The sequence below is a fragment of the Siniperca chuatsi genome, linkage group LG17, assembly GCF_020085105.1.
Source record: "Siniperca chuatsi isolate FFG_IHB_CAS linkage group LG17, ASM2008510v1, whole genome shotgun sequence".
Classification (NCBI taxonomy): domain Eukaryota; kingdom Metazoa; phylum Chordata; class Actinopteri; order Centrarchiformes; family Sinipercidae; genus Siniperca; species Siniperca chuatsi.
This window is the reverse complement of record NC_058058.1, coordinates 5814774-5841157: the sequence shown is the minus strand read 5'-3', so window position 1 is coordinate 5841157 and position 26384 is coordinate 5814774. Positions and strand designations below refer to the sequence as shown.

At 40.3% G+C, this 26384-nt stretch overlaps 1 protein-coding gene across 2 annotated transcripts in view; it reads right to left on the bottom strand.

The window, feature by feature from the left end:
- atp1a3a (ATPase Na+/K+ transporting subunit alpha 3a) overlaps window positions 1–24779 on the bottom strand; it is a 30957-nt gene extending 6178 nt beyond the window's left edge. The window contains exons 1-15 of one of the 2 annotated variants that reach the window (XM_044171847.1): window positions 24627–24779; window positions 24365–24471; window positions 9912–10025; window positions 8574–8633; window positions 7962–8165; window positions 6437–6550; window positions 5619–5753; window positions 5007–5124; window positions 4269–4357; window positions 3683–3862; window positions 1873–2071; window positions 1208–1452; window positions 878–1070; window positions 507–682; window positions 59–195 (exon numbers count right to left, since the gene is read on the bottom strand). In XM_044171847.1, coding sequence (XP_044027782.1) covers window positions 59–195; window positions 507–682; window positions 878–1070; window positions 1208–1452; window positions 1873–2071; window positions 3683–3862; window positions 4269–4357; window positions 5007–5124; window positions 5619–5753; window positions 6437–6550; window positions 7962–8165; window positions 8574–8633; window positions 9912–10025; window positions 24365–24370 — 1970 coding nt within the window. In that variant the 5' untranslated portion in view covers window positions 24371–24471; window positions 24627–24779. The remainder of the gene's footprint in view (window positions 1–58; window positions 196–506; window positions 683–877; window positions 1071–1207; window positions 1453–1872; window positions 2072–3682; window positions 3863–4268; window positions 4358–5006; window positions 5125–5618; window positions 5754–6436; window positions 6551–7961; window positions 8166–8573; window positions 8634–9911; window positions 10026–24364; window positions 24472–24626) is intronic. The other variant, XM_044171849.1, reaches the window with a different exon arrangement.
- Between the last annotated feature and the right edge of the window lie 1605 nt (window positions 24780–26384).

Here is a 26384-nt window from a genome sequence, read left to right as displayed (position 1 = left end):
AACATGATTATAAAAGTCCCAGGCTACATGTAACCTTAATTTTCATTTTCTATCTTACCTAGGGTTGACCTGGCTGACAGGAATGTTGAGGCGTGCAGCAATGTCTTCCACTGTCTCGTTGCCCTCTGAGATAATGCCCACACCCTTAGCAATGGCCTTGGCTGTGATTGGGTGGTCACCAGTCACCATAATAACCTGAAATATAGGAGGAGGAAGAAGATGGAGAAGTAGGAGATGAAAGGGAAGGAGAAAGAGACAAAATTTAGGAACAAATAAGAGGAGAAGGCCAACAGGTAGGATAGAAGGAATAGCATGAAAAGAAAATGTAAAAGAAGAATGAGAGCAGTATAAGAAAAGAGAAAACAATACAATTCATACTGTTCCTAAAAGATTCTATGAAATTCCTCTAAAAATGTGCATGACAGTCATCCACAGCCTTCACATTCAGGTGGGTGCTATGTTCTGCTTTTCCAGGTCTTTAAATGCCAGATTTGAAAGGTGCCCACCTTGATGCCAGCAGAGCGGCATTTGCCCACGGCATCAGGCACAGCAGCACGGGGAGGGTCAATCATGGACATGAGGCCTATGAAGCAAAGGTTGTCTGTCTGGAAGTTGACGTCATCTGTGTCGAATGCAAAACCTTTGGGATACTTTTCCTCTGGCAGGAACAGGTGGCAGAAACCTGGAGGAATTAGGGAAGAGGAAGGAAGGATGAAATGAATTGTAAACTTCTCCAAAAATTTCTCCAAATTTCTTGAAATACAAAAGACAATACTATAAGATATAGGATATACCAAAACTTTATTGCTAAGCTCTAATTCCAAATCATGACCTTTTGTTAAATTACCACTGTTTTCCTATCTTCTATCATCCTTACCCAGTACTCTCTCTCCCAGTCCTCCCAGTTCAAGATAGGCATTCTGGAAAGCCTCTTTCAACTCATCGTCCATGGGCTGCTCCTTGCCCTGCACCATGATAGTGGAGCAGCGGTCGAGGATCCTCTCTGGGGCTCCCTTCATGACCAACAGGTAGCGGTTCTCATTTTCATCTTCACTTTCGTGAACTGAGAGCTGATGGGAAAATATTTTAGTGTTAATATAAGTATGTAGTGTAACTAAAGGATGTAGTGTTTTTGCCCATTTACTACAAATCTTAGTAGATCGTGTGCATTATTTGTTAGTTGCATTAGTAAACAAAGGGGACAAACCTGGTACTTGTTGGTGGAGTTGAAGGGGATCTCAGCAACCTTCTTGTTCTTTTCCCTCATGGCTTTGACGGAGCCGCAGGACAGCTCGATACACTTCAGCAGGGCTGATTCAGAGGCGTCGCCGGCCACCTCACGCTTAAGGATGGGCAAAGAGTCCTGGCCAGCCTTGAACACAGCACGGTTGCACAGAGCAGCGATGCGGGCCAAAGACACCCATGTTTGGGAGCTTTTGTCAAAGGAGGAGCCTAGAGATTGATCAGAAAATAGGAAAATTTATTGACAGGTGTCTCAGAACATGAATTGCAACAGAATGTAGTTTCATTCGTAAACAACGCAGGAAGCCTGACACGTTGTTTAGAGTAGTGTAACAGGAAGTCAGTGAAAGGCCTGTTTGATATACATTTTTTTTTGCTGTGATTTAATTGGTGGTCAGAGAGCAATGTTTGCAAGGGCAAGCTCAACAAAATGTTAAACCAATGACTTGAAAAAGCAAAACAGTACTGATCAGCTTTTGAGGTTTCTACCAGGCATGCATACATTTTATGAGAATTTGGCACTTGGCAGATGTTCATTTTGGATGCTGACCAGTAATTAATTCGGCCTTAGAGAAAGTAAGGTCATAATATTCTGCAGGGAGACAATGTGGAAAGAGAAAAAAATCTCACCAGACTGGTCCTCTGTGGTGTCGGCCTCGTGGATCTGGTTGTCGAACCACATGTGGGCCACGGTCATCCTGTTCTGGGTCAGGGTGCCTGTCTTGTCAGAGCAGATGGTGGAGGTGGAGCCCAGCGTTTCCACAGCCTCCAAGTTCTTTACCAGGCAGTTTTTACGAGCCATTCGTTTAGCAGTCAGTGTCAGACACACCTGAGAGAGGCGAGACGAGAGACAAAAGCAAAGAAGGAAACAGAGGAATGGCAGAGAGAGGACATAACAGCAAGAAGAGAAGGAAAGACAGGAGGAAAGGAGTCGTTGACGATAGAATAAGACAAAAGGAGAAAATATAAACAAAAAAAAAAAGAGAAGAGAATGAATTAGTATTTTATGTGGTACACTAACAACACAGAAGAACATCTCCAGGTGCTAAACTAACTTCTGCCAATGAACAGACACATCTCTGTCATACTGTACCTGAAACAATTAACCACACCCAAGAACCAAACCACCCTGGCACCTGAGGATGTTCATTCTGCTCACCAAAATCTCCCTCTATAGCAAAAATGCACTAAAATCAAAACATCTTTCCAAAAAATAAAAACACAGCCCAAACAGCGATGCTGAATGAATATGAGGCATGAACAAGTGAAGCAGTGAAGCAGAGCAGCGGTGCATTATGTCATCATGCCAAGTACGGCAAGACCCATGGGCCAAACAGAACTAGCCAAGGCCAAGCAGAGGAGGCCGAATTCAGTTTATGGAGCTGACTAGTCATTAGCCTAATATCATTACATTAGCTAGCCGTTGTCATTGCAGACAGCACCACGACTGGCCTGGAAAAGAGAGGGACAAAGAAAGAGGATGATGGAGAGAGAGAAAGAGACACACAAACACATATGGGGCTGTCTTGGGTGAGAGAAAGAAGGGAGAGATGGAAAGAGAGATATACAAACAGAGACAACACACCACCTTCACCACAGAAACCGATACTGACACAGAGAGAATTACAAAGAAATACAAAGGTACACATAGAGATGCACACAGACATACAGCAACATCACAATACATTGAAAAAACACAAGCACAGACATACGGGAAGCAGGGACAAAATCAAACAGCAGACACGACAAGACAACATCAGCCAAAACACTGTACACACAATCAGACATGGGTGAAACTCCAAACTGCTTGGGGAATCTGATTGGTGAGATTCACTGTTAGGACTGCCTGTAGTATACTTAGTGGTGCCAGGTCATTCTCTTAATCACAAAATTTACAATAAAGTGTAGCTTATTTATGGGCTAAAAAAACCATAAGTATGGTATAGTTTTAATGTCAATGGTTGTGAGTTGGGTGCTGTTTGTAAAAAGGGCCCTCTAGTGGTACTATAAAAAAAAAAGACAGTTCATGGTACTTGAAAAGCTGTTACTGTTTGTGTAGCTTCTTAGATTTCTCTAATGTATGAAATATATGAAGTATATGAAAATACTGTTTGACCCAAGTCTGCACAAAACACTGGGAACTGAGGAGGAAACAAAACACACAAGGACTGTAAGCAGAAACAACTCGAAATGAAGGAATCATACAATTGGACAACAACCTTGTAAAAACACACACACACACACACACACACACACACACACTAATGTTCCTGTCCCTTACACAGATTAAAACACACACACACACACACACACACACAATAACAAAAAAAAAACTTCCTTTCCCCTAGCTAACCATCTCTCACACATAGACGCACGCACGCACGCGTGCACACACACACACACACACACACAGGATTTTCTTATTTCTCTGCCTACTCACAGTGACTGTAGCCAGGAGTCCCTCGGGCACATTAGCAACAATGATACCGATGAGGAAGATGACAGCCTCCAGCCAGGAGTAACCCAGGACGATTGACAGGATGAAGAAGGTCACGCCGAGGAAAACGGCCACACCTGTGATGATGTGGATGAAGTGCTCGATCTCCTTAGCAATGGGTGTCTGGAGAGTAGAAGAAGATGTCTGGATTGATTGAAGAAGATGACTGACTGTTCTCACTAGAATGCTAGCAGTTATTCTGTCTAAATAATTTGTTTTTACACATAATGACACTAAGAAACTAAAACTCTTCACAGAAGCCCAGGCACATGAAATTACTTTAGAGTTTGGCAGCTTTTATAGGTCAGCTGACCCAGAACACTCACTAAACTTCTTAGATAAGCTGTTATTTTTACATTAAGAATTAATATACGCATGACCAATATATTAATTACATAAAAGGTGTAAAAAACAAAAAAAAAAAAAAAAAACAAAAACAAAACTGGTTTTAGTCAGCAACCTCCATTATGTGGCTTGTAAATGACACAACAGACCAGTGTCAGATAATTAATAATAATGAATATGGTACCTTGCCAGTCTCCAGGCCTGAGGTGAGAGTGGCTATGCGGCCCATCACTGTACGATCGCCAGTACACACAACAATGCCACGTGCCGTTCCTGAAGAAAGAGAGGGGAGGGAGGAGGTTTTGTAAAATTATATACTTCTTTATCGGTTCCAGAAAAGATGAAGAAAGAGGAAAACAGAAATAGACATGTCAAGAAGAAAATGTGCAGACTGTAAGTATAGATGGATGGACAGACTTGACAGAGCGATAGGGCTTGGAAGCATAGTGCAGGACTTAATGTAATGTGTCCACAGGAGGGCACCATATATTATTATTTTCCTATTCTACCACTGTGAGGAGCTGCCTAGTGTGAGTTGCAGGGCCTCCCAGTAATATGATGAACTGAACTAGAATTGAACAGGTACTAGATTAAATGGGGTCACATTTCCAGTCACTGGGCTACCCTGATGAAAAGTGATGTCACTGACCACTCCTTCATCAGACCAAACACTTTGATCGTGGCCTAAGCTAATGTGTAGCATCTTTGTTTGCAGGACTATCTTAGCACTGAACCGGAACAATACAAACATACGCATGCAGCCATATAAATGAACACACACACACACACACACACACACACACACACACACACAGAATGGCTAACCCTAACAGTGTATGAATTGTACAGTATAAATGATGAATATCATGGTAATAATGATGATTTTGGTTTTAGACAGAGGTAATGGTGATGGTGAGCTTACCTTCGACACAGTTGGTGGAGAAGAAGGCAATGTTGCGGGTTTCAAGGGCGTTGTCATGGGTACAGTCAGGTGACCTGGTCTGGGGCTCTGATTCACCAGTCAGGGATGAGTTGTCCACCTGGACAGAGCAGGAGAAAACCATTTGGTAAGTGTGTGAGAGAGGGGGAGAAAGACAAAGACGAAGAGGAAGATAAGGGAGTGAGTAACTGGTTAAGTGCATTCATGATAAGGTACAAAGCCAGACAAAGAGACAGTTTGTGTGTATTTTGATTTTCTTCGTTCATGCTTGTTGTGCCTCTAATGATTGTTTGTGTTGTGATGCAGAGGTTTTTTTGTGTTTTAATACAGACACATGACATGTCTTAAGTCTGCAGCAAACATCTGAGACTGATTTAAAGGTTCATATGAGGACCTGCAGGAACAGTGAAGATTTGTGTGAATTTACCATGAAGATAAACAAGTTATCTTTTTGTCTGTAGCTTGTACCTGCACTATTTGGGGAAATCAGGACTGAAGCACTGAAAACTTGATACTCTAGAGACACCTTGCTCAAGGGCAGCTTTTTAGTTGGTGTTGCTTTATCTTTGGGTTGTATCTGTGCCTGTAGCCCACCTTGCAGCCATGGGAGGAGATGATGCGGAGGTCAGCGGGGATCCTGTCCCCTCCTTTCACCTCCACCAGGTCTCCTGCCACCACCTGCTCAGCATCAATCTGCATCTTCTCTCCCTCACGGATCACCAGGGCTTGCTGGGAACAGAAAGAGAGAGAGAACGTAATGCTAAATAAAAACTGGTGAAACAGCACAGTCTAAAAACTAAAGCAATTGAAAGGTACATCACAGACTGGGAAAAAGGAAATAGTGTGAAAGCTGTGACAGCAGGAAATAGTGTGCAAGCTGTGGCGTGCAGCTTCATAAAAATATAATTTTCCACTTAATTAACACCTGCAATACTTGGGAACCCAATGTAAGACATTAATTATGACCCTACTTGTTTCCATCATTCTTTAGTCCCTCCAGGAATTTCTGAGCGAATTATTGTGCAACTTCATACTTCAAGTAAATTCAACCAGAGTGCTTACAGTTATGGTTGCTAATCAACACTTCTTGCAAGATATGGTCCAGTCAAACCAGACCTGAACATTATCATGTAAAGGTTATCACAAAAGTACGAACACTAAGGAATTTAACAAGGCATCTATAAAGAAGGTTTCAATGTTTTTTTGGTATCTTTTTAGTGTTTCTTCCCCCATCTTCTCTCCCCTTGCAAGCTTGTACTAAAATTTTACTGTCAAATCCACCTGAAAGTTTAAACTTGCAAAGTTGCAACTTGCAATTTAAAAAAAAAAACCCTTTTGGCAACAATTATCACAAAAAAATAAAAATAAATAATCATCACAATATCCTGGTTGAACTATTGAGTATCCGGTACCTGAGGGACCATGTTCTTAAAGGACTCCATGATCTTGGAGCTCTTAGCTTCCTGGAAGTAGGAGAAGCAGCCGGTGATGATGACGACAGCTGACAGCACGATACCCAGATACAACTACAAAGAGAGGTAAGAAAGAAAGATGAGACTTTCATATTTAATGCAGAAATTAATTGATTGACTTTTGACCTTTATCTAAAAATGTATTACACAAAGGAAGAGAAAAATAGACCAGTGGAGAGACACAGACAGAGAGACAAACTTGAAAAGTCATTTGTAAGCCATTCTGACATCAAACACTGGACTTTAGAAGAGTACAAGAGTAATAGAAGCTATTTCAGGAAGTTGGGGCTTCTGTAAAGTTTCTAGAAATAACACAAATCGTCTTTGCCGTCTACTCTGTTAGTGGTTTTATGACTATGCTAGTGTGTCTATCGTCTCATATTTTAATGGATCACCGTTAGAATGTCTAAATCCTATTATTTAAAGGACCAGTGTGTAGGATTTAGTGGCATCTAGCGGTGAGGTTGCAGATTGCAAACAACTGAATACTCCTCGCCTCACCCTCCACTTTGGGCCTTATTGAAGCGTGTAGGAGAACCTACGGTGGGTGCGAAACTTGCGAAAAACACAAAAGGCCCTATCTAGAGCCAGTGTTGGTTTGTCCGTTCTGGGCTACTGTAGAAACATGGCGGTGCAACATGGTGGACTCCGGGGAAGGGGATCCGCTCCCTCTGTTGATATAAACGGCTTATTCTAAGGTAACGAAAACACAACAATTCTTATTTTCAGGTGATTATACACTAATGAAAATATTCTTATGAATATTATATTCCATTTCTGCCAAATTCTGCCAATTGACCCCCCTAAATCTTACACACTGGTCCTTTATATAATCTTCCCATACAGCACTCCCATCTGCATCCTGTACCATTTGACATAACATAAACAGTTATCAGAGTGTGAATTTATATTTTGGGTGTGTGATATAGTCGTGGTAACTCGTGCTGACTCGTCACTGTTGTTGTTTCACCCTCAGGCCTCCCCTTTGGTCTGAACCAAGTCCTTTCATGTTGTCTGTGTCATCGTCATTTATCCTCAGTCCCTGGCTCAACGCTGCGCTCTGACCCGGCATGAAACAGTGCTGACCCATGAACGCCCTTCTCTTACCCTGCCATTACCAACGGCAGGAGTCACACACTCCCTGTGGTGGGCCCAAAATGGATGTTAACAGGATGGTGCCTGTCACGCTAAATATGGTCGGCTGGCATGATTTGGACAAACAGCTGACACAAGCTTTATCACTGACACAGCCACATCCCTAAGGAGCAGTGACTCAGCGAATCACTTTGTGAGTGATGTGCTGGAGGACAGGGAGCACACACACTAGCAGCAACTCACCGTTCTCTATGTGCTTACCCCCTCTGGTGGTTTTTGATATCTGGCTTCTCACAGGTACTGAGTAAACAGTGGTGGACTGAGAATTCATCCTATTATCATCCATCCATCCCTACAGCTCTCCACTTACGTTATCACCAGCGGGCTCATCCTCTGTGGCAGCCTGGATGGCGTAGGCCAAGAAGCAGAGGATGGCACCGATCCACAGCAGGATGGAGAAGCCACCGAACAGCTGGCGGCAGAACTTGACCCACTCTGGGGTGGTGGGGGGTGGAGTCAGGGCGTTGGGGCCATCCCTGGCCAGGTACTCTGCTGCCTTGGCATTGGTCAAACCCTGAGAGGGGCAGAGGGAATGGAGAGGAAAAAATTGAAGATGGATTAAAGGAGAGATGGATGAGCAGAGGCAAGAGGGCAGTGGAGAGGTTGGAGTTGTAGAGAGTGAAGAAGTAAGAAAGGAAACCGAAAAGGAGGGAAAGAGGGTGGACAGAGGACAATTAGGATAGAGGAAGAGGGTAGAAAAGAGGGGGAAAGAAAGTCAGTGTTGTGAATGGGACATATTTTTGTTAAACTAAATGCTATAAAATCTAAATAGATTTTTAAAGAGGTGTGTTGACTGGGATATCAGTGTAAATTGAATAACTGTTGAATCATCAGCACTGTGTTAAATCAGTACTGAAACAACCATATTAAGTTGAACTGATGATGGAAAAGTGTCATTTATGATCTGAAGTGAACAACGTACCTGGACGATATCAGTGTTGTATTTCCGGCAAACCTCCTCAACAGACATTTTGTGTTCTGTCTACAAAGCATTAAAATAGAAAGTCAACTTAAACAAGATGTCAGTTATCACATCAATTCAAATTATATTCAAGATAAATTATGCATGTAATCTAATAATACTATACAATGATAAAATTTATAATTTGCTAAACTGACTCTTTCAATTAATTTCAAAGCAGGAAATTAATTTAAATATCACTGTTTAAAGGGACCATTTGTTGGGACAGTTCACCCCAAAATCAAAAATACATATTTTTCCTCTTACCTGTAGTGCTATTTATCCATTTAGATTGTTTTGGTGTGAGTTGCTGAGTTTTGGAGATATCGGCCGTAGAGATGTGTGCCTTTTTTTTGAATATAATGGGACTCTATGGCACTTGGCTTATGGTGCTTAAAGATGATGGGTAGAAAGAAAATAGTTCCTACATGAAACTGCTCACAGCAAATTTGTGGATTACCTTGAGTAACTGGGTCATGATCTCTGGAAAGAGACATTGCTGTTGAATTTTTCAAATGTGTTTTTTGGCCCTTTGAGCACAGTGCCATATAGTCCCATTATATTAAAAAAATGCAGACATCTCTGCGGCCGATAACTCCAAAACTCGGCAACTCACACCAAAACAATCTAGATGGATAAATAGCACTACAGGAGGAAAGATATGTATTTTTGATTTTGTGGTGAACTGTCCCTTTAAGATAGAACCAGACATACTGTCCTGTGGGTCCTTGGTTGAGATAATAAAGTTTTACTCAATTAATTTTCTGTATTTTACAAATGTTCCTCAAAGATGTTCAGGTATTTTTTTAAGATTGGTAAATAATACTTTGGAAATCAACATGTTTATCTGACTCAGCTCAAATAGTTTTATAACAAAGGGATATCCTGAGGGTCTGGCTTCCTGCCCCGTACAGGAGCAAATCCTTCCACAACAGGATTAAATTGCTTTGGCATATTACCTCAAACCACACTGTACCACTACTGTACACCAGCTGCTACAGAATACCACAGCTCTGTTATCTCCTTTTCAAACAGGGAGATTATATTACAGCTGGATCGTAGCTCTTTGAATGCTGGAGTGATGCCAGGATACACTATCTATAAAGTCCTCACTACTCAGCTGGGACTTCAAGGCTTTTGTTATGCCTGACTAGATATGCTTTGATTTTAAATGAGATTTTCGGGTGCTTGTGCGCCACCAATCTGGTACTGCAAGTAGGTGAAAAAACCCCCAACCAAAATCATATGACAAATTACAAGGAGCAGTGAGGTCATAGGAAGTACGAATAGTGTACTTACTATGGGAACTTCCTTCTTGAGGTCATCCAGATCCTTGCCTCCCTTCTTCTTGGGCGACTCCTTCTCATCCTTGTCCTGTGTGGTGGCCACGCGGTAGCTGTCCGATCGTCCATACTGTAACACACAAAGACAAGATCATTGAGTTTAGTCCTGTCATATTACTTGAGCATTATTTAATTTTTTAACAACTGACACTCTATCCTTTTTCTCACTGCAACACAAGAAGGCATCTTCAACAATCACTACACACAACGCTCTATCAAACGGAATCACCACCTGAAAGCAAACGCAAGAAAAGTCTAAGCAAAGACAGCCAAAGGTGTACCATGAACACCTAAAAAAACAGTTTTTTCATTTATGATTACCATACATTATCATAGAAAAGGTTTCAGTCGTAGTCATCTGGACACTGTTTTCAGAATCAAGACGTTTCGGCTCCCATCCGGAAGTCATTCTCAATTGTGAAGAAATGGGACGGGAATTAGAAATTTAAGCTTCCCGTCCCATTTCTTCACAATTGAGAATGACTTCTGGATGGGAGCCGAAACGTCTTGATTTTGAAAACAGTGTCCAGATGACTACGACTGAAACCTTTTCTATGGTAGAACACTCCTGGACGAAAGAGGGACTAAACCGTATTACCATTCATTAATAACACAAATGGTTTAAGGAGCATACACTTTAGCATATTAAGACCCAGTCAAAACATCTAGTTTATGATCCAAATTTAGATGTAATCCCCTGGAGTGAGAAGGGGAACTCAGCACTTCCTGATTAGATCTGGCATTATTAGAGCACAGGCCTGTCTCAAGAGCTCCATTTAAACGGCGATTTACGCCACTGCTACCCAGGCTACTGCCGTTCAGACTACAGATGCTGCTGCTGTGTCTGAGAGGAGGAGGAAAAATAAAAGCAGTCAGGAAAGAGTGAGATCAAAGGAACATGAAGGGCCAAAAGGTAAACTGAAAGAAAAAGGAAGGACCCGGGATAGGAGAATAAATTTGACAGTAACTGTAACATGCATCATGGGATATTCACAATCGCCAGTGTCCTACATTAGTGTGTGTGGATATGTGTGTGGGTGTGTTTGAGCCCTTTTTATCATTTGTATGTCTGTGCCAACAGTGCATGTTTGTTAGACAGATATATCTGCTTGCTGTTTAATGGAAGTCTGGCAAAACCTGCAGCTTTGTTTTCTTTGATTATAATTTCATTATTCAGTGCTCCAAGATTGTCTAAATGCCCAGGTTTTTCAACCTGTCAGGAATAATCTTCTGGGGGAAAACACTAAATACTTGTAATAGTCAAATTAAAAAGTCATAAATACAGGCTTTTAGCAACTTCAGTCTAAAACAAGCAGGAAACTATTTGGACTAGTGAGATATGGCAGCAGGAACGCAACTAAACATGAATAAAGGTAATACTGGAAAGCTTTAAGTCTCTAGAAATATCAGTTTAAATACATTTCTAGAGACAAGACTTGACTTATCCTTTGAAATGTCTTAATGTTGGTAAGAAAGTATTGTCTGCATTAGCATTGAGGGTGAAGCTACTTTGCTCAAACAAACCCATTAGCCTAAAAATAATGCTATGCTATGTCTTCAAGAACTCACATTGGTGTGTTTGTGTGTAGCCCTTGCTTGCCCATATGCTCCTGGAGGATTAGTACCTTTTTCTCAAATCACCCTGTTACCCAGCATGCACCACCCAGGATAAACATCCTGAGGATTTCTAGTAAAGAACTAAAATGTCAGCCAGCTGCTCGCCTCACCACTGCATCTCCCATAGAAACAGGAATATGGTAGAACGAAAGGCAGGATGTGAAACATTTCTATGTGAAAATCTGATTTAAATCTGTAAATTCTGCCGAGTGTTCATGTTGTTTTGATTTTAAGTAACATATTTTTAAGTCGCTGAGAGTCCCACTAAGGCCCTAATATAAAATTTCATTACTTAGCGTACACTATATTCCTGTAAAACTACCCATTTCTATTCTTTTACCTCCCAAAGGGAATTTATCAAACTCCGTCTGGACAAGTGTACCAAATTTCATGATATAAGTAGATCTGTAACTTTGGTGAACTAATGGAAACCCTATGCTTTGCAAAACGGTTCCATCCAGTGTTGAGGAAGTTACATTACTGTAGTAGAGCTTGCTAAATGTGTCTCTTAACAGCAGCAGCATCAGTTAGCCTCATCACGGAAGACATTTTGACATGTCGCAGTAGGAAAAGCACAGGTGTAAATAATATAACTAATGATGATGATAAAACTAATAACTCCATTTAGCTGCTTTGGTTTCAGGCTCCTGATATTGTGCATTGTGGGACATGAATAGAACGAAGTAAGTGTTAATGTTATTGTAACACCTGTTTTACCTACTATGACAAGTCAAAATGTCTGCTGTGAAAAGTCCTACTGCTGTAAAGTCCTCTATTACTTACTAATTTTGAGAATGTAAATAGCCTGCTTAACCTTATGAAGTTTATTTTAATTTCATGTTGAGCCTAAACTCAGCTGACACTTCCCAGGAGTATTTTCATGATGCGCACAGAAATGTGTGACTACTTTCTACCAGGAGTGACTTGACATTTGTAAATAAGGCAGATGTCCACTTTCATCCAACCCTAATACAAATGAGAACACATACTCTGAAAAAACATATTGAGATTCATATTCTGTGTAACCCTGCATGATGAGAGGGGAGAGCAGATTTATTTTGGGAAAGCTCTAATGTGGATGAGTCTAGGCTGAGAGATTTCACACTGATTTGATGGCTGTTTTATGCTCTTTACCATTTTTTTTCCTTACTGGATGAAAAGCTAGCAGGGTGATCACTTGTTGACGACCACCCGAACAAACTGTCGCACTTGTTTTACATCCGCTTACCTCTATACATCTCTCTGTGTGCATTATTATTTTCCTTTAGAGTGTGTGCACATGTGAAATTGATTTTTAATGATTTATGTAAGTGCAGGTATGAAATTAACCTTGTACATGTGAGTGGGGAAATTTCTTACAAATGCATTATGTATGTACTGTAATAGAAGGTATACTGCATACATTGAATTTTTCAGTTGTGTTTTTTTTCTTAATGAATTCTTAATTTAAAGGCAATCGTGTATTCCAGAGCTTTTCTACATCTGCCTTAAATAGCTGTAAACTTTTCAGAGTTACATCAGACTAAGTTCTACTCATAAGGATCGTTTTGGTCTTAAAACGCTCACACTGGCAGTTCTTGCCAGAATATCACCAACACTGGGATGCTGCCCAAAGCAGCAAGGCTAGTCTGTGCTCGCTCCTGACCAGTGTGTCTTTTCGGACAAGAAGTCTTTTGTGAAAAATGCATAGGCTAATGTTCTCTGTGGAAACTTATACTGATGGCCAAGTGTACAGAGTTTGAAAGACTGCTTTTCAGCAGTGTGAGATTTACAAAATACATACATAGTGCGCTTCAGTCCCAGGAGAAAATAATGTACCAAAGCGTACTCTGTATTTTGTAATTTTGGTGAAAGCTGTACATTCTGTTGGGTGTGTGTGTAAATCTGCCACTTTTTGCTATCTTTATTTGTCCCAAATGTTGCCACTGTGTCTTAACACTCCTTTGAAATGAATGACCACAGGTGACTTTGTCTGCTGTCGCTACTGATGTGCACACATGCCAGGAAACATTTAAGTTGACTGACTTCCACATGCAACTTTATTTGTGTGAATATCACATTTTAAGTGTGTAAATGATTGCAGATTGTAATGTCATCAACAATAAAAAAATTGTTAAGCAACAGTAGGGAGACAGCAGTGTTCGCTTGTACACCATTTACCACCACTGAATTAGTAAAAACAGAAAAATAACATTGGCACAAGAACTTTGATACTGGCAGCTTTAAAATGAAAAATCCATTTTGGTCTTTTTGTTGCATAGTGTTTATATGTGCGCATTTACAGTGTACGGTCTGTGTACACAATTTTCCTGTGCATATGTCTGCTTTTTAGTGTTTTTCAGTGAGTAATACTTTTATTTCATCTGTGGACATGTTTATTTTCACCTTGACTACAAAAGTAAGCATTTTTCCATGCTTGTATTTTTGTGTGTGTATGTGTGAATCTGCATGCACTGTATGTTTATGGTGTATAAATGTGTGTTTTGCCATCTGTCAGGAGGTGCAGTGTTCCCCGGGCAGTCGCGTCCAGCAGGCCATCAGATTACTGCTGTTTACTACACTTACAGATTAACCCACTGAACAATAATAATCCCTCTCCATCACTCTCTCTCCATCTTTACAACCCCAATCTCTCATTCATCCTTTACTCATTCACTTATTTACAATGTTGAAACAGCTTGTGCATTTCTCTGGCATAAATGCACTTAACAGATTTGAATGTGTTTGAATTAACACAAGGGCAATGACCCAGTCAAGTAAAATTATCAGATTTCTTTCCATTTACAATAGGCCACACAATCTCTTTTCCTACTCTTCTCCACCTTCAGCTAAAAACTGCCAGTCAGGTTATTCATGACCAATAACTCCAACTGATGAAAAGTAGATCAGAAAGCTTTCCGGTGTACTATAACTTTAATTTGAAAGACTACATGAATAAACACCTCACAGTAATCCTTGACAACAAAACCTAATCACTGCTCTCACTCCCACAATGTTAACAAAATGAGGTAAAGGCAAAACTAAAGCGCCAAAAAGCTAAATTTGACTACAACCATCTTGCAGATCTGCTCTGACGTATTATGTTGAATACAAACTTAAAGATGAGGCAGAGCAAAATTTGAAGAAAAATTATTTTAATATATTGATCAACGGTTAATCAATTCAAGCCTGAATACAACTCAAGAAGTCTTGATCTCAAAATTCTACTGAAGTATTTGCTATTAAATGTACTTAAGGATCAAAAGTAATGGGTCAAACACAAAACTTTCACACAGCAGACCGGGGTTCATTTCCTGTGTGAAACCAATAATCAATGATGATTGTTTTAAGGAAGTAGTCATTTTAACCCAAACCATGTTCTTTTCCTAAACCTCAGTTTGTATTCAGCATAATACCTTGTTATCTCAATGAAATGTACTGAAACAAACAAATGTTACTTGTTTATTTTGTAATGTGTAGGTATGTAGCTCTTTTAAAAGACATTTTTATGATGACATTTTTTTAAACTACAAGTGGTTATGTCTCTCGTTGTATTGGTTTGCCATCTTATGGCAAAAACAGATATTCGAATAGTGATACCGGGTTGCAGCAGCAGACTGGTGGCAAGTGATATTTTAGAAGAGTATCTGATGTCCAGTAAGGTAAACAGTGCCGTGAAACTAGGAGTGCTTGAGATGGTCAGTTTTGCAGCACTGTTTAGACGCCTATAAAAAACACACACATGTGTGTGTGTGTGTGTGTGTGTGTCAAACTCTGACACAGACACATGGTTCCCACACCTTCTTAAACATCAAATTCAAGGACCTTTCAGGCCTAATTCCCTCAAATTCAGGGACCCAACATGACACAGATCAAGGTTAATTACTGTTACAACACAGAACTTTTCTAATGAGAACTAGCAGGCTTTACAGAAGCTCACAGAGGCTTGGATGTGTGAACACTTCTCAATTGTGCTGTGTTACAGTGATGTTACTTTAAGTAAAAAAAAATGTTTTTTAAAAATGAAATAAAAAGAACTTCAATTTCTTTTCTTGCACAAATTATATAAAGTCAAGCACTTTCAATTACCCATGTCTATTTTCAAAAACTTTCAAGGATTTCAAGGACCTGTGGGAATCCTGCAGACAGCAGAGGACAGAAGCAGCACGCCCATGAATGACACCAAAATGCGGTAGAGACCCTCAGCAAAGTGTTTTATTACACGACTATTTTGGTACAAACATTTACCCGCCAGTGTGGCGGATAGCCTTCTGAGATTTACTCGCCAAAGGGAAAATCTACCCGCATTTGGCACTTGTCAGGTGTTAATTTCAGACCCTGATGAGCAGCTTATATTTTTTTTAGACACTGGCTACTTCAGTTCCTCCTCTCCTCTGCCCTCATGCTCATGTGTGCACACATCCATTCAGGATGATGACTGCAGAGGCGACAAGGCTAACTACTCTAGCACGTAAACTGACCCTTCAGTGCTGCAGGATCTTAAGATGTATGAAGTCACAGAAGCACCACAAATACATCTAAACTGCACATTGGCAAATGCAATAAACACCCAATTTGTATTATTACAGTTAGATTTGTCTTTTTCTACTGCTGAAAACTGGCAGCAAGCCTGACAGAAGTTTTTAAGTTTTTGGTCAATGCTATCTATGGTTGTCTTGGTGCTTGTCTTGTGTTTGTGCCAACATCTTCTACTACTTGAGGCCACATACTTGGTTATTTGAACCTCTTTTTTCTTGCCAAAAATGCACTGGAAAGAAATCTCCTGGGTTCCACTGAATCACATACAGGCCCACAGGGTTCACTGTCACATTCACACATAAATATCTGACCGCTCAATGAAAGAAATATGAACAGGGTGAAATGAAAAAAATCAAACAAAAAAAAACTTCTTATTATCACGGCAATATATTCCCCCACCAATTTTCAGACAGACATAGTATGACTTTCAAGTACAATATTGAACCAAACCTGGGCAAGAATATTGCCTAAATTTCAGGATGCTACACCATCCCTTCAGGAAAGGTTGTCCTGTCATATCCTGGCATTTTGTTTCATGGGACTGGTTTATTCCACTCTTCCATGCATTGAATTCCATTGAGTATTATGTACAATTTGCAGTACACTGATGTATATTGCTTTCAAAATCATTCATGATTAAACTGAATAAACATAGAGGATATTTTCCTGCATATATTACCTCCTTTGCTCAAGCACATACTGCCTGTTCTCTGTTTAGCTACAGGCTGTAAAACCTGAGGAGGTTTCAGCAGCGTCCAGATGTTCTGTGCTGAGCTACAGGACAGATTGTACATGCTGAACATTTGTAGTCTGCTCTATCTGCTGGTATTTTGTATCCAGTCTGGACTGCGGCGTAGTGCACCACAGGTCTGGGGAAGGCTGGATAAGCCATTTTTTAATCTGCTGAAAATCACTGGTCAAATCTCAGACATCAATCAGGGACATTATAATCTGTGCATCCCAGTTTGAGTATTAATAAATAAACAAAGGGTTTCAAAATTAACCACCATAATTCATAAACCAGACATTATTTAAAAGGTATAGATCAGGAAACAGATACATCTCATATCAAGGTGAGCGATATGGTGATCATATCAGTTACTGTGGGAAAGCGCCTTAAAAAGAGCAGTAATGAGAAAAAGGGGCATCAATTATGGAGATCAGTATCTCTAAGATGTAGATTTCCTAATTAATTTCCATAATTTTAATTTAGTTTATTATGTTATCGGTCATTTTACATGAAAGCAGCAGATTGCTGTATTGTTGCCTCTTTGCAGTGCTGGTATCTGCCCATATGATTATTCACAACCAAGCAAATGTAAACTTTAACAGCAGCTCCATACATAAGACCTTGTTGAAATAGTCACCAGCTGGCGCTGAATCATCTGATATTTAGCTATGTTCAGCGTGTGTTATTTAGCCTATTTTTCAACTAAATCTGATGATGTTCCAGTGACCAAAATGTCAATTTTAACTCAGATTCTTTTGAATGGAAGATCTCACTAGTGTATGTTGCCTCCAGGGGAGTAGCTTTGGTGGTGCCACAGTGGATCATCGTAACCACACGCACAAAGAAATGGATTATCACACAGATCAGTGGACTGACCGACCTAGAAAATACTGACGGACTGACTAGCACACACACAGTTAGAGGGGTCCTCCATCATCTATCCCTCCCTTCTCCCTCCCACTTTGTTTACATTCTCCTCCCTACAGGCTGCCCATCTGTTTCTCTGCTTTCTTCTACTCTGATCTACTCATCTGCACCAAGGTTTAATCAAGAGGCGACAGTCTGAGCCGCATATGATGCAGACTGCGTGATGATGTGTTTTAACTTAGTACGTGTGTTTCCAGTGACAAACACAGATAAAAGCCACAGTGGGGATAAGACATCCGTTTGATTTGATTTTGTAAAATATTTGAACAGTGGAAGCGTGGATGGCTGTAAGTGTACATTTCAAAAAAATTAAATAAAAAAAGAACAGACCACAGATTCTGTGCTGTTTCCCAACATTAGCAGTGTCACTTCCTGCAGTGCAGCATGTCTGAGAGTGCGATAGAAAATGGCAGTTGTTGACAGAATCGTATTGACAGCATCTACTTCCAGTGGATTGATAGATGGGGGATGTGAGGTTTCCTAGCAACATTCAATCCACTGGGTCCATCTAAATAATTGAAGTAAACTGTGGGTGACGTACTTAATGTGAAGGTTCATGGAGAGCAACTGTTATGTGTGCAGTGTATTCTCACTCTCTCATCCTCCCTGTCATTTCAGTATGGTAGTGTAGCAGGAGGCATGGAAATCTACTAGTTACCCTTGACACCTAAGTCACCCTGAAAAAAAGAAGTGATGTCAAAGTGACCGCACAGTGCATTCCAGGAAATGCACAATGCAGTAAACAGTGAATAGAATCAATGGCACTGGAAACCCCTGATCAGTGATTTGCAGTAGTGTGGGTCCATGTTATTTCACACTCACTCTCACACACACACACTAGTAAGGTACAAGAGGTTAAGAGTCAGTACTGATGAAATATCGACAGACTGGAACAATTATTCAGCAGAGTCCGTAACATATACAGGAATGGTGTAACTACAATTATATGAGTAATAATGAATTGTGCTTTGCAGTACGTTCAAACTACAATGACTGCTATGTAGTGATATCTAATAGAGTGGACTACACTCCGTGAAACCACAAGAAATTGAGTGGGTCCCCAATAAATGTTTTGTTTTTTGACAAATTGTAATGTTAAACTCGTGTTTGATGTTATATGATTATAATTATGGTTATTCATGTATGTTGAAAATGTATCTGAAAATTAAACAAATAAAATCCCAAATCTGTAAATACAATGCAGACACATATTAGCTTTTGATTGGATGGCAAATGTTATAAAAGGGGAGATAAAGTGCAACGAGAATGCTAAGCTTTCAAGTTTCAACAGGAGTGATACCACCATGCACATCATGTTTAATTAGGAAAGTAGTTTAAACACACACACACACACAAAAAGGGCAACCATTTACTGCTGCCGTTAGAAACTGAGTACAATTAGCTGATAATTAGCTTGATCAGCCACCGTCAGTAATCAGTACAAACACACATTATTAGACTGTAAACCATTAATCAAACCAATAACTAACCGCAGTCAACGTCAGACAACCTTATCATACTTTAGCAGTTACCTAGTGTTTCTGTAGTGGTGACAAAACATTCAAAAAAATATATAGGCTACATAAAGTATTAGCAGTGTGAATTCAACTGAAACTCCTAGGGAAAATATTACACCAAACTCCCTTTAAGAAATATGACATTAACAATTCCTTACGTGTCCGCAAAAACACATAACTCTAGAAACACAAGATAAAAGGCGTCATATGTCGACAGTCTTGTTGTCAATTTGGCATCAATGTAATCCATAAAGATAAACTGTATTTTTGTACTTACGTACTTTCCGTACTTCACATTTTGGATTTTGTTGCCTCAACTCGCTAGCAGTCTCCGTTGTTTGGCTGCAAAATTTTAGTGGGAGAAGACTGTGGGAATGAGAGGCGAACATTTCAAAAGTTTAGATTTCTCACTAAAATACGTGGTTGTAGGTGGATCCGTATATGTGTAAATTAGGGCTGCACAGTTAATCGAAATATTATCGAAATTGCAATATGGCCAAGTACAATATCCATATCACAGAAGCTGCAATTTTTTTTGACAAAACAGCATTATAATGAAGTACTGCAGAGATGCTCTGGCCTACAAATCTTGTTCTCTAGATGTAAGAAAACATGTTTGTTTGGTACAGACCTCAACAAATGTCTCATCATCATGATTTTAATACTTTTTTCATGAAAGAATGAAAATTGTGTTGCAAAAATGATCATTCTCACTAATCGTGAATCATATCGCAATCGTAATATCTGTCAAAATAATCACAATTTTTACCATATAGTGCAGCCCTAGTGTAAACCTACTTGGCAGTAAAGCTGTTTCTGATTCTGATTTGAGATACACGCCGAATTAAACACAGACTCATAACACTGTTATGTGTGTGTGAGGTATTTGAGGAGTTTTTTCGGTCGTTACCAAAGCAACTACCTGGTTTGCTGCTTCCCATTTGGTGCTGGAGAGATACAGTATATGCACAGACGGTAAACAGTTTTTTTGACAGCAAGGTTTCTTTTGTTTATTTCAATGATTTCAACACAAATTTGTTGTTCACAGTGTAGCATTATCAGGGAAAAAATATGGTGCGTCCCCTGGACACATCAACAGTGAGTTTACGGCTCCCTTTCGGATAACACTTAACGCTTCAGAGACGCAGGACACGTACCTAGCAACATCACTGCTACAAGTATGCAGAGGTTTACTGTTAAACAAAATGATTCACCGGCCAATCGTTATGTACAGACTTACCTGTAGTGCAACACAGTTCCGGTCTGGACATCACAATGACTCTGGCTGTTTAAATCAGTGCTAAGAGTAATTCTATTTAAAATTCAGCATCTGTATCTTCAGTCAAAAAAGACTTTTACAACCAACCTATGATGAAACAGGTAAGAGAGAAGACTATCATCATTACATGAACTGCACATTAAATGTGCTTTATGCACTGGAATAAGTGAAAGCTGACTCATCATAACAATGGTGCTCATTAATTTACCACAGGACATTTGCACAGCCTAAACCAACAACCCAATAAACCAACAACTGGTTTAACTAATGGAACAACTTCACGATATAATACAATATATCCAAATATGTCAGTTTTTTACAAATAGAATGTGTCTCTTAAAACTTTAATATTACATGTTTCAATTAGTAATGCATCTAGAAATGTTTTCTCCTTTTCACTACACTGTACAATGATTCCTTAAGAGATAAGATAAGATTTGATAGATCCCTAGGGGGAAATTCACGTTACAGAAGCACAGAGACAGGCTAAGGTAAGAAAACAGATAAAGAACAATTTGAATGAAATAGATAAAAATAAAATGAGAGATTAAGGAAATTAGAGAGATGACATTAAAAAGCTATATACATATACATTATAATACCTGATGAGTGAATTGTGTAAATATCTGCGCAAAAGAACTCAAGTGCAACTTCAGCAGCCATAAAGTGAAGTGTGAGCTTATTATTATTAGGTTAATGAATGGTTACTACTTTGAACTGATAACTTTCAACTGCAGTTTGACACATTTTTCACAGGTAAGTGTACATGCTGCTAGGCTACCACTCTATTGATAGCTTCCTATATTTTTCAAAATGGTAGCTGCACACCCACTCGTGATGGAGTTTGAATGTATTCATAATTATAATTTACAGTATTAAGTGTTTAATATTGAGATGCAATTTTAGTGCAAGAACAGTCATACATACTGGTGTATGATTCTGTGTATTAATTATAGTGAGCTACAGTACAGACAAATATTATCAGGACTGAAACGGAGAAACTACAATGAAGAAATCTCATAATGTCGAGAGCTACTGTATGAAGCATCAACTTCACCATGTATGGATTAGACACCATGAATGAAAATAGGTTAAGTCCTGCCTGCCTCATACACACACACACATACTTTGTATATACACAGAGACAAACCACACATCATTTGTCATCCACAGCGACAGGCTCTCCTCCTGAAGCTTCAGCACAAAGTGCATTATGGGATATCAGCAGAAGCATTCATCCTTGTATATCTGTTTTTCTCCTGCTGTATCACAGTGTTGATCTCTCAATTTTTTCTCCTCCACCATCGCTCCTTCCTGTCATCACTGAGCAGCATCCCAGCATCTCTTCTTGCATTCCTCCACTCCTCCATCTTTCCCTGTATTCACCCTTCTCAAGGTGAGTCACCACAAAAAGGCATCTCTTTCTGTCTCTCTCTCTCTCTGTACCTCCATCATTCAGTATCAATCACTGGATCTTGGACCTCTAAACAAACCTGTGAGGCCTACAGTGACTGACCTTCGTTTTATCTCTGCCTTCCATTGTTTCACCCACCAACCCGATCGTTGCCTCCTGCAGCAACAGCCCCTACAGTATCAATCAATTGGCCCGGATCAAACGGCCCCAGTTGCCTCGTCAACTGAACCTCAGTGTGGTCTCCCCCACGCCCACTACCACCCATTTCACCCCGATCTCCTCTCACGCCATCGCTCCTGATGGCAAATCAAAGCTTGAACATCGGAGTTTCCACTCCCTCCCTATACACACACACACACACACAACTCTCTTCCTCTCTTTGACACAGCAGTAAGAGTTGTGTGGGTTTCCCCCTCCAGCAATCTAGTGGAGAGCATCACCATGACAGCAGCATCATTTCCACGACTTGGCCTGAATCCTCTCTCATCCCAATCTCCCAAACCCGGCACACCAAAACTTGATACTATATTGCAAATACTCTAAGTGAAAATACAGCATGGTGCAGCAGTTTATGAAATTCTATATAGCAATATAGGGTTGTAATACCGCAACAGAGTATGGTCACTGGATAATGCCTTACAATAAAACTACAAGGATGTTTCAGTAGGAATGACATGATGGAGTCTAAATTTAGCGGCTGGAAAAGGATGTCCTTCATGACCTGACAGATCAGCGAGTTTTTGTGAGGCTGCTGGAGTAAAACGAAACGCTAGAGGTGTTGGCTGTGTCTACCCTTGTGGAGAGCACCTTCCTTTGGGACAAATCCATCCACATTTATTGGGGGGGGGGTGACCATCGCTGAGAAACCATTTTGAGGCACTTGTCTGTGCCCATTTGGTACCCAGACCTAAGCTGCCTCTACATCTCCACCAAGCCCAGCACCGTCAATATCAGCAACACCATGCACAGTCGCATTATGTAATGTTTGAATGAAAATGCACCAAATGATTGGTATAAAGAAATTGAGAGAAAAAAAATCAGAGCCTTCATTTTGGATTTCCCACTTCTGCATCCTCCTATTCCAAATAATATTATAAATTCACGACTTTCTAGTAGCTCTCCTTTATTAGGAATAACTCACAAGACACACAGTTGCAGCCATGTATTTGATGATAAAGAGTTACTGCAGTCAGATCTGGAGGAATGACATGATATTCCGCAGTTTGGGCTGCGGTTTTCACCACCTGTAGGTTACATATTCCCGTGCGTAATTGCGCTTTTCACCTGCATTTTATTCACAAACGATTTCATTTCTGACAGGACTCGTGTGTCATTAAGCAGCCTGGCTAATCGTGTATTTAAGAGCTGTGAATTTCCTCAATCGTCTACAGCGGGTTCACCGCCTGGTGCCAAATGTTCGGTGGGTGCAATCTCGTTTTTTTTTAAACCGGTGGATAAAGCAGCACATCTTTCCGCCACTACATGACCAGTGCTTGTGAAAAACATATGAATCGCTTATTTCTAGTTAAAATAAATGACGCTGGTCGGCACACTGTGCCAGTTCTCTGATTTGATTCAATGCCTCATTGCCTTACTTTTGCGTTACAGTGCCAAAATCGCCAGAAAGCTTCTCTGGCATCTTAAAAACGAAGATAACCGATGTGTGTTTGTTGTGAATCATCAGGAAACCAAACGGCGTGTATGCCAAACGGTCATTTTCTCCACTGAGTGATTAAAATTGAAGCACCTCTACCCTATGAAAGCACACTCCACTGCTCCTCATGCACTGAGGAAAATGAATCCGATTTTACAGGTGGGGCATGGCTATTTGATTGATCGACTTCAATGTGATGTTCACTAGGGGTGACAGCAATAGTTTGTTATTTGATTGAGAGCTGTAAAGAGGCTATTGAGACTGAAATACTAACTGAGGACCGTTACTGTAACGCGTAACCACCCGACCACCCTGTTTGGATGCGGCGGATTGAAATTTGTTTCTCAGAAAAAAACCCACAGTGTTCAGGCAATAAACATCCCCTCTATTATCCGATAATCTCAGTCGATATCATAATTTGCAACGCATTGATTTGGTGTGATAAATGACGTTGATAACAGATACCTAATGACTTCAGGAGAGCAGTTAGATCCGTTTGGCAGACAATTATAATTCACGCAACAGTGCGGTTTGCCACATAACGTTGACAGTTAACGTTAGAGCTAGCTTAGACAAGTCATACATTTCCCACCGTGTTCAATGTCATACTAACATCACGCCTGTGCCTCCATGCACTTTAACCCTTTCCTTGACGGACACACTGACTAACCCGTTAACGTTAGAGCTAACTTTAACAGAACCGACATTTTACAACATATTAGCTAAGTAAATCACAGGAGATGTAGCTCTTACCCCCATTTTGGCGCAGTCTCTCGGGTCTCCTCTGAAGATGAATCGATTTTAGGTTTGATTCAACCGGAATAATTGGTGTTGAGACGGGGCAGAAAACAGTTTCTCGTCTGATAATGAGAAGAAAAAAAATGTCCCTTCAGTTGACAGCTAACGTTATTGCTCTACTGACAAAAATAACTAGCTAACATATCCTAAAATATCTTTTTTTTTTAAAGAGGGACGAGCATAAGGTAACTTGACTAGGCAAAGTTTCATCGAATACCTAGGCAAAGCTGCACTCTGTTCAGATGAAAATCAAAATGGCTTATTTTTTCGCCATAAAATGTTAAAATTATACGCAGCCGTTTCGTGACACCTCACCAACCTTCTCCCTGAAAGGCGCAAATGATGCCGGTGGAAAGTAGACCTGGACAGCAGACTTCTTTTTCGGATGCAGTCTCCCTCCGCGGCAGGCTGCCGCAGCACTCCGGATTCCCTGGTTGTCACTCCGCGGATGAAACAAGAACCAGCGAGTTACAGTAGATGTTCTAAGAGACTGGTGCTGCGTTCATATGATACAGGACAGCCTATATTGATCAAACAAGCTTGAAAACACTCCTCTTCTCAGCTTTTAGGCGATAAATACTGTTTGGAAACAAGGGCATCAAATCAAATGTTCATGTTTTTATGATTTCTATTAATGCAAGAGAGAAAAATGTGTGGAGAAATACTGATTAATGTGAAAGGCCTGTTGACTCACTGATCTAAAGGGCAAATAATAAATTGCGGAAAGCAATTTCATTTGTAGTCTAAGGCATAAACATGGCCGGATTAATCTGTCAGGGGGTCCAAACAGTCCTCTGTGCAATGTGTATCTATGCTGTCGCCCCCAAGTTCCCATTAAGTCCAGTGCAAGTCTCCTTTGCTGGAATAATAGGCTACTTAGAGTATTTTGTGTTAGTTGGTGGTAATATGATTAAACAGAACTTCATTTAGGAATATTCACCATGTAAGCACAGTGTAAACTAAAACAATAAAGCTCTTAAAACTACATTTTGACACAGGGCCCCTCTTCAAGACACAGCCTCAAAATGTTCAAGTGATGCAGGACCTGCCTTAGTTGATATTGTACTTTAGTTGTGCAAATTCCCTACCAAATTTGCATTTAATCAAATTGCCAAAACCACTAACACAGTGAACCTGGGGCTTTTGGGGTTGCAGTTGGTAATCCAGCCCTGCTTATGACCAAAGTCAGCAACAAAATGTACTAAAAAGATGTATGCATGAGAGACAGAGATAACTGATGTATGCTTGGAAGCTCCTATTATGCCAATTCTCAAAGTTGTATAAGTTACTTTGTCTTAGCCTACAGATGTGTCATACTTCATATGAAGCTGTACATGTGGTAGTTTAAGGTTTTTCATTTCCTGTTTTATTTTGTAGTATTCTCCTTCCCTTGTGTGTCTTGTGGTTTTACTTCCTGGCTTTGTTCTCCCTCCAGTTTTGATTGTTGGCCCTTCCTTAATTGTCTGCACCTGTGTCTCGTTGTCTCACCTCCCCTAGGGTATTTAGTCCTGTTCTCTGGCTTTGTTCAAGGTTGGATCATTGTTGTTCCCCATGGTGTTATACTTGCCTGGTGTTATACAGTACTTGCCTTGAGTTTTTGTTCCTGTCTTGTGAGTGTTCCTGATGTTTGTGTGGTGCACTTTTTGTTGTACCTGGTTCCAGTGCCCAGTTCCCCGGCAGTTTTACCATGGGTTCTGTTTTGGATTCTTTGTCTCCTGTGGACCTTGGTTGGATTCTGGATTTTGTACTTTGCCTGCTCCCTTTTGGACTGTTTAGCCACCTTGGACTTACTTCCCTGTTTCCACCACTGCCAGCTGGTAACCCACTTCCCTGTTACCTGTGTGTTACTGGTCTGTACCTGCTTGTAAACCACATCAACCATAATAAACCCTGTAGCCATCCGGCTAGTTCACCCTGATACCGCATCCTGGTCATCTGCCTTTAGGTCCGCATACCACTACATAGCACAACATAT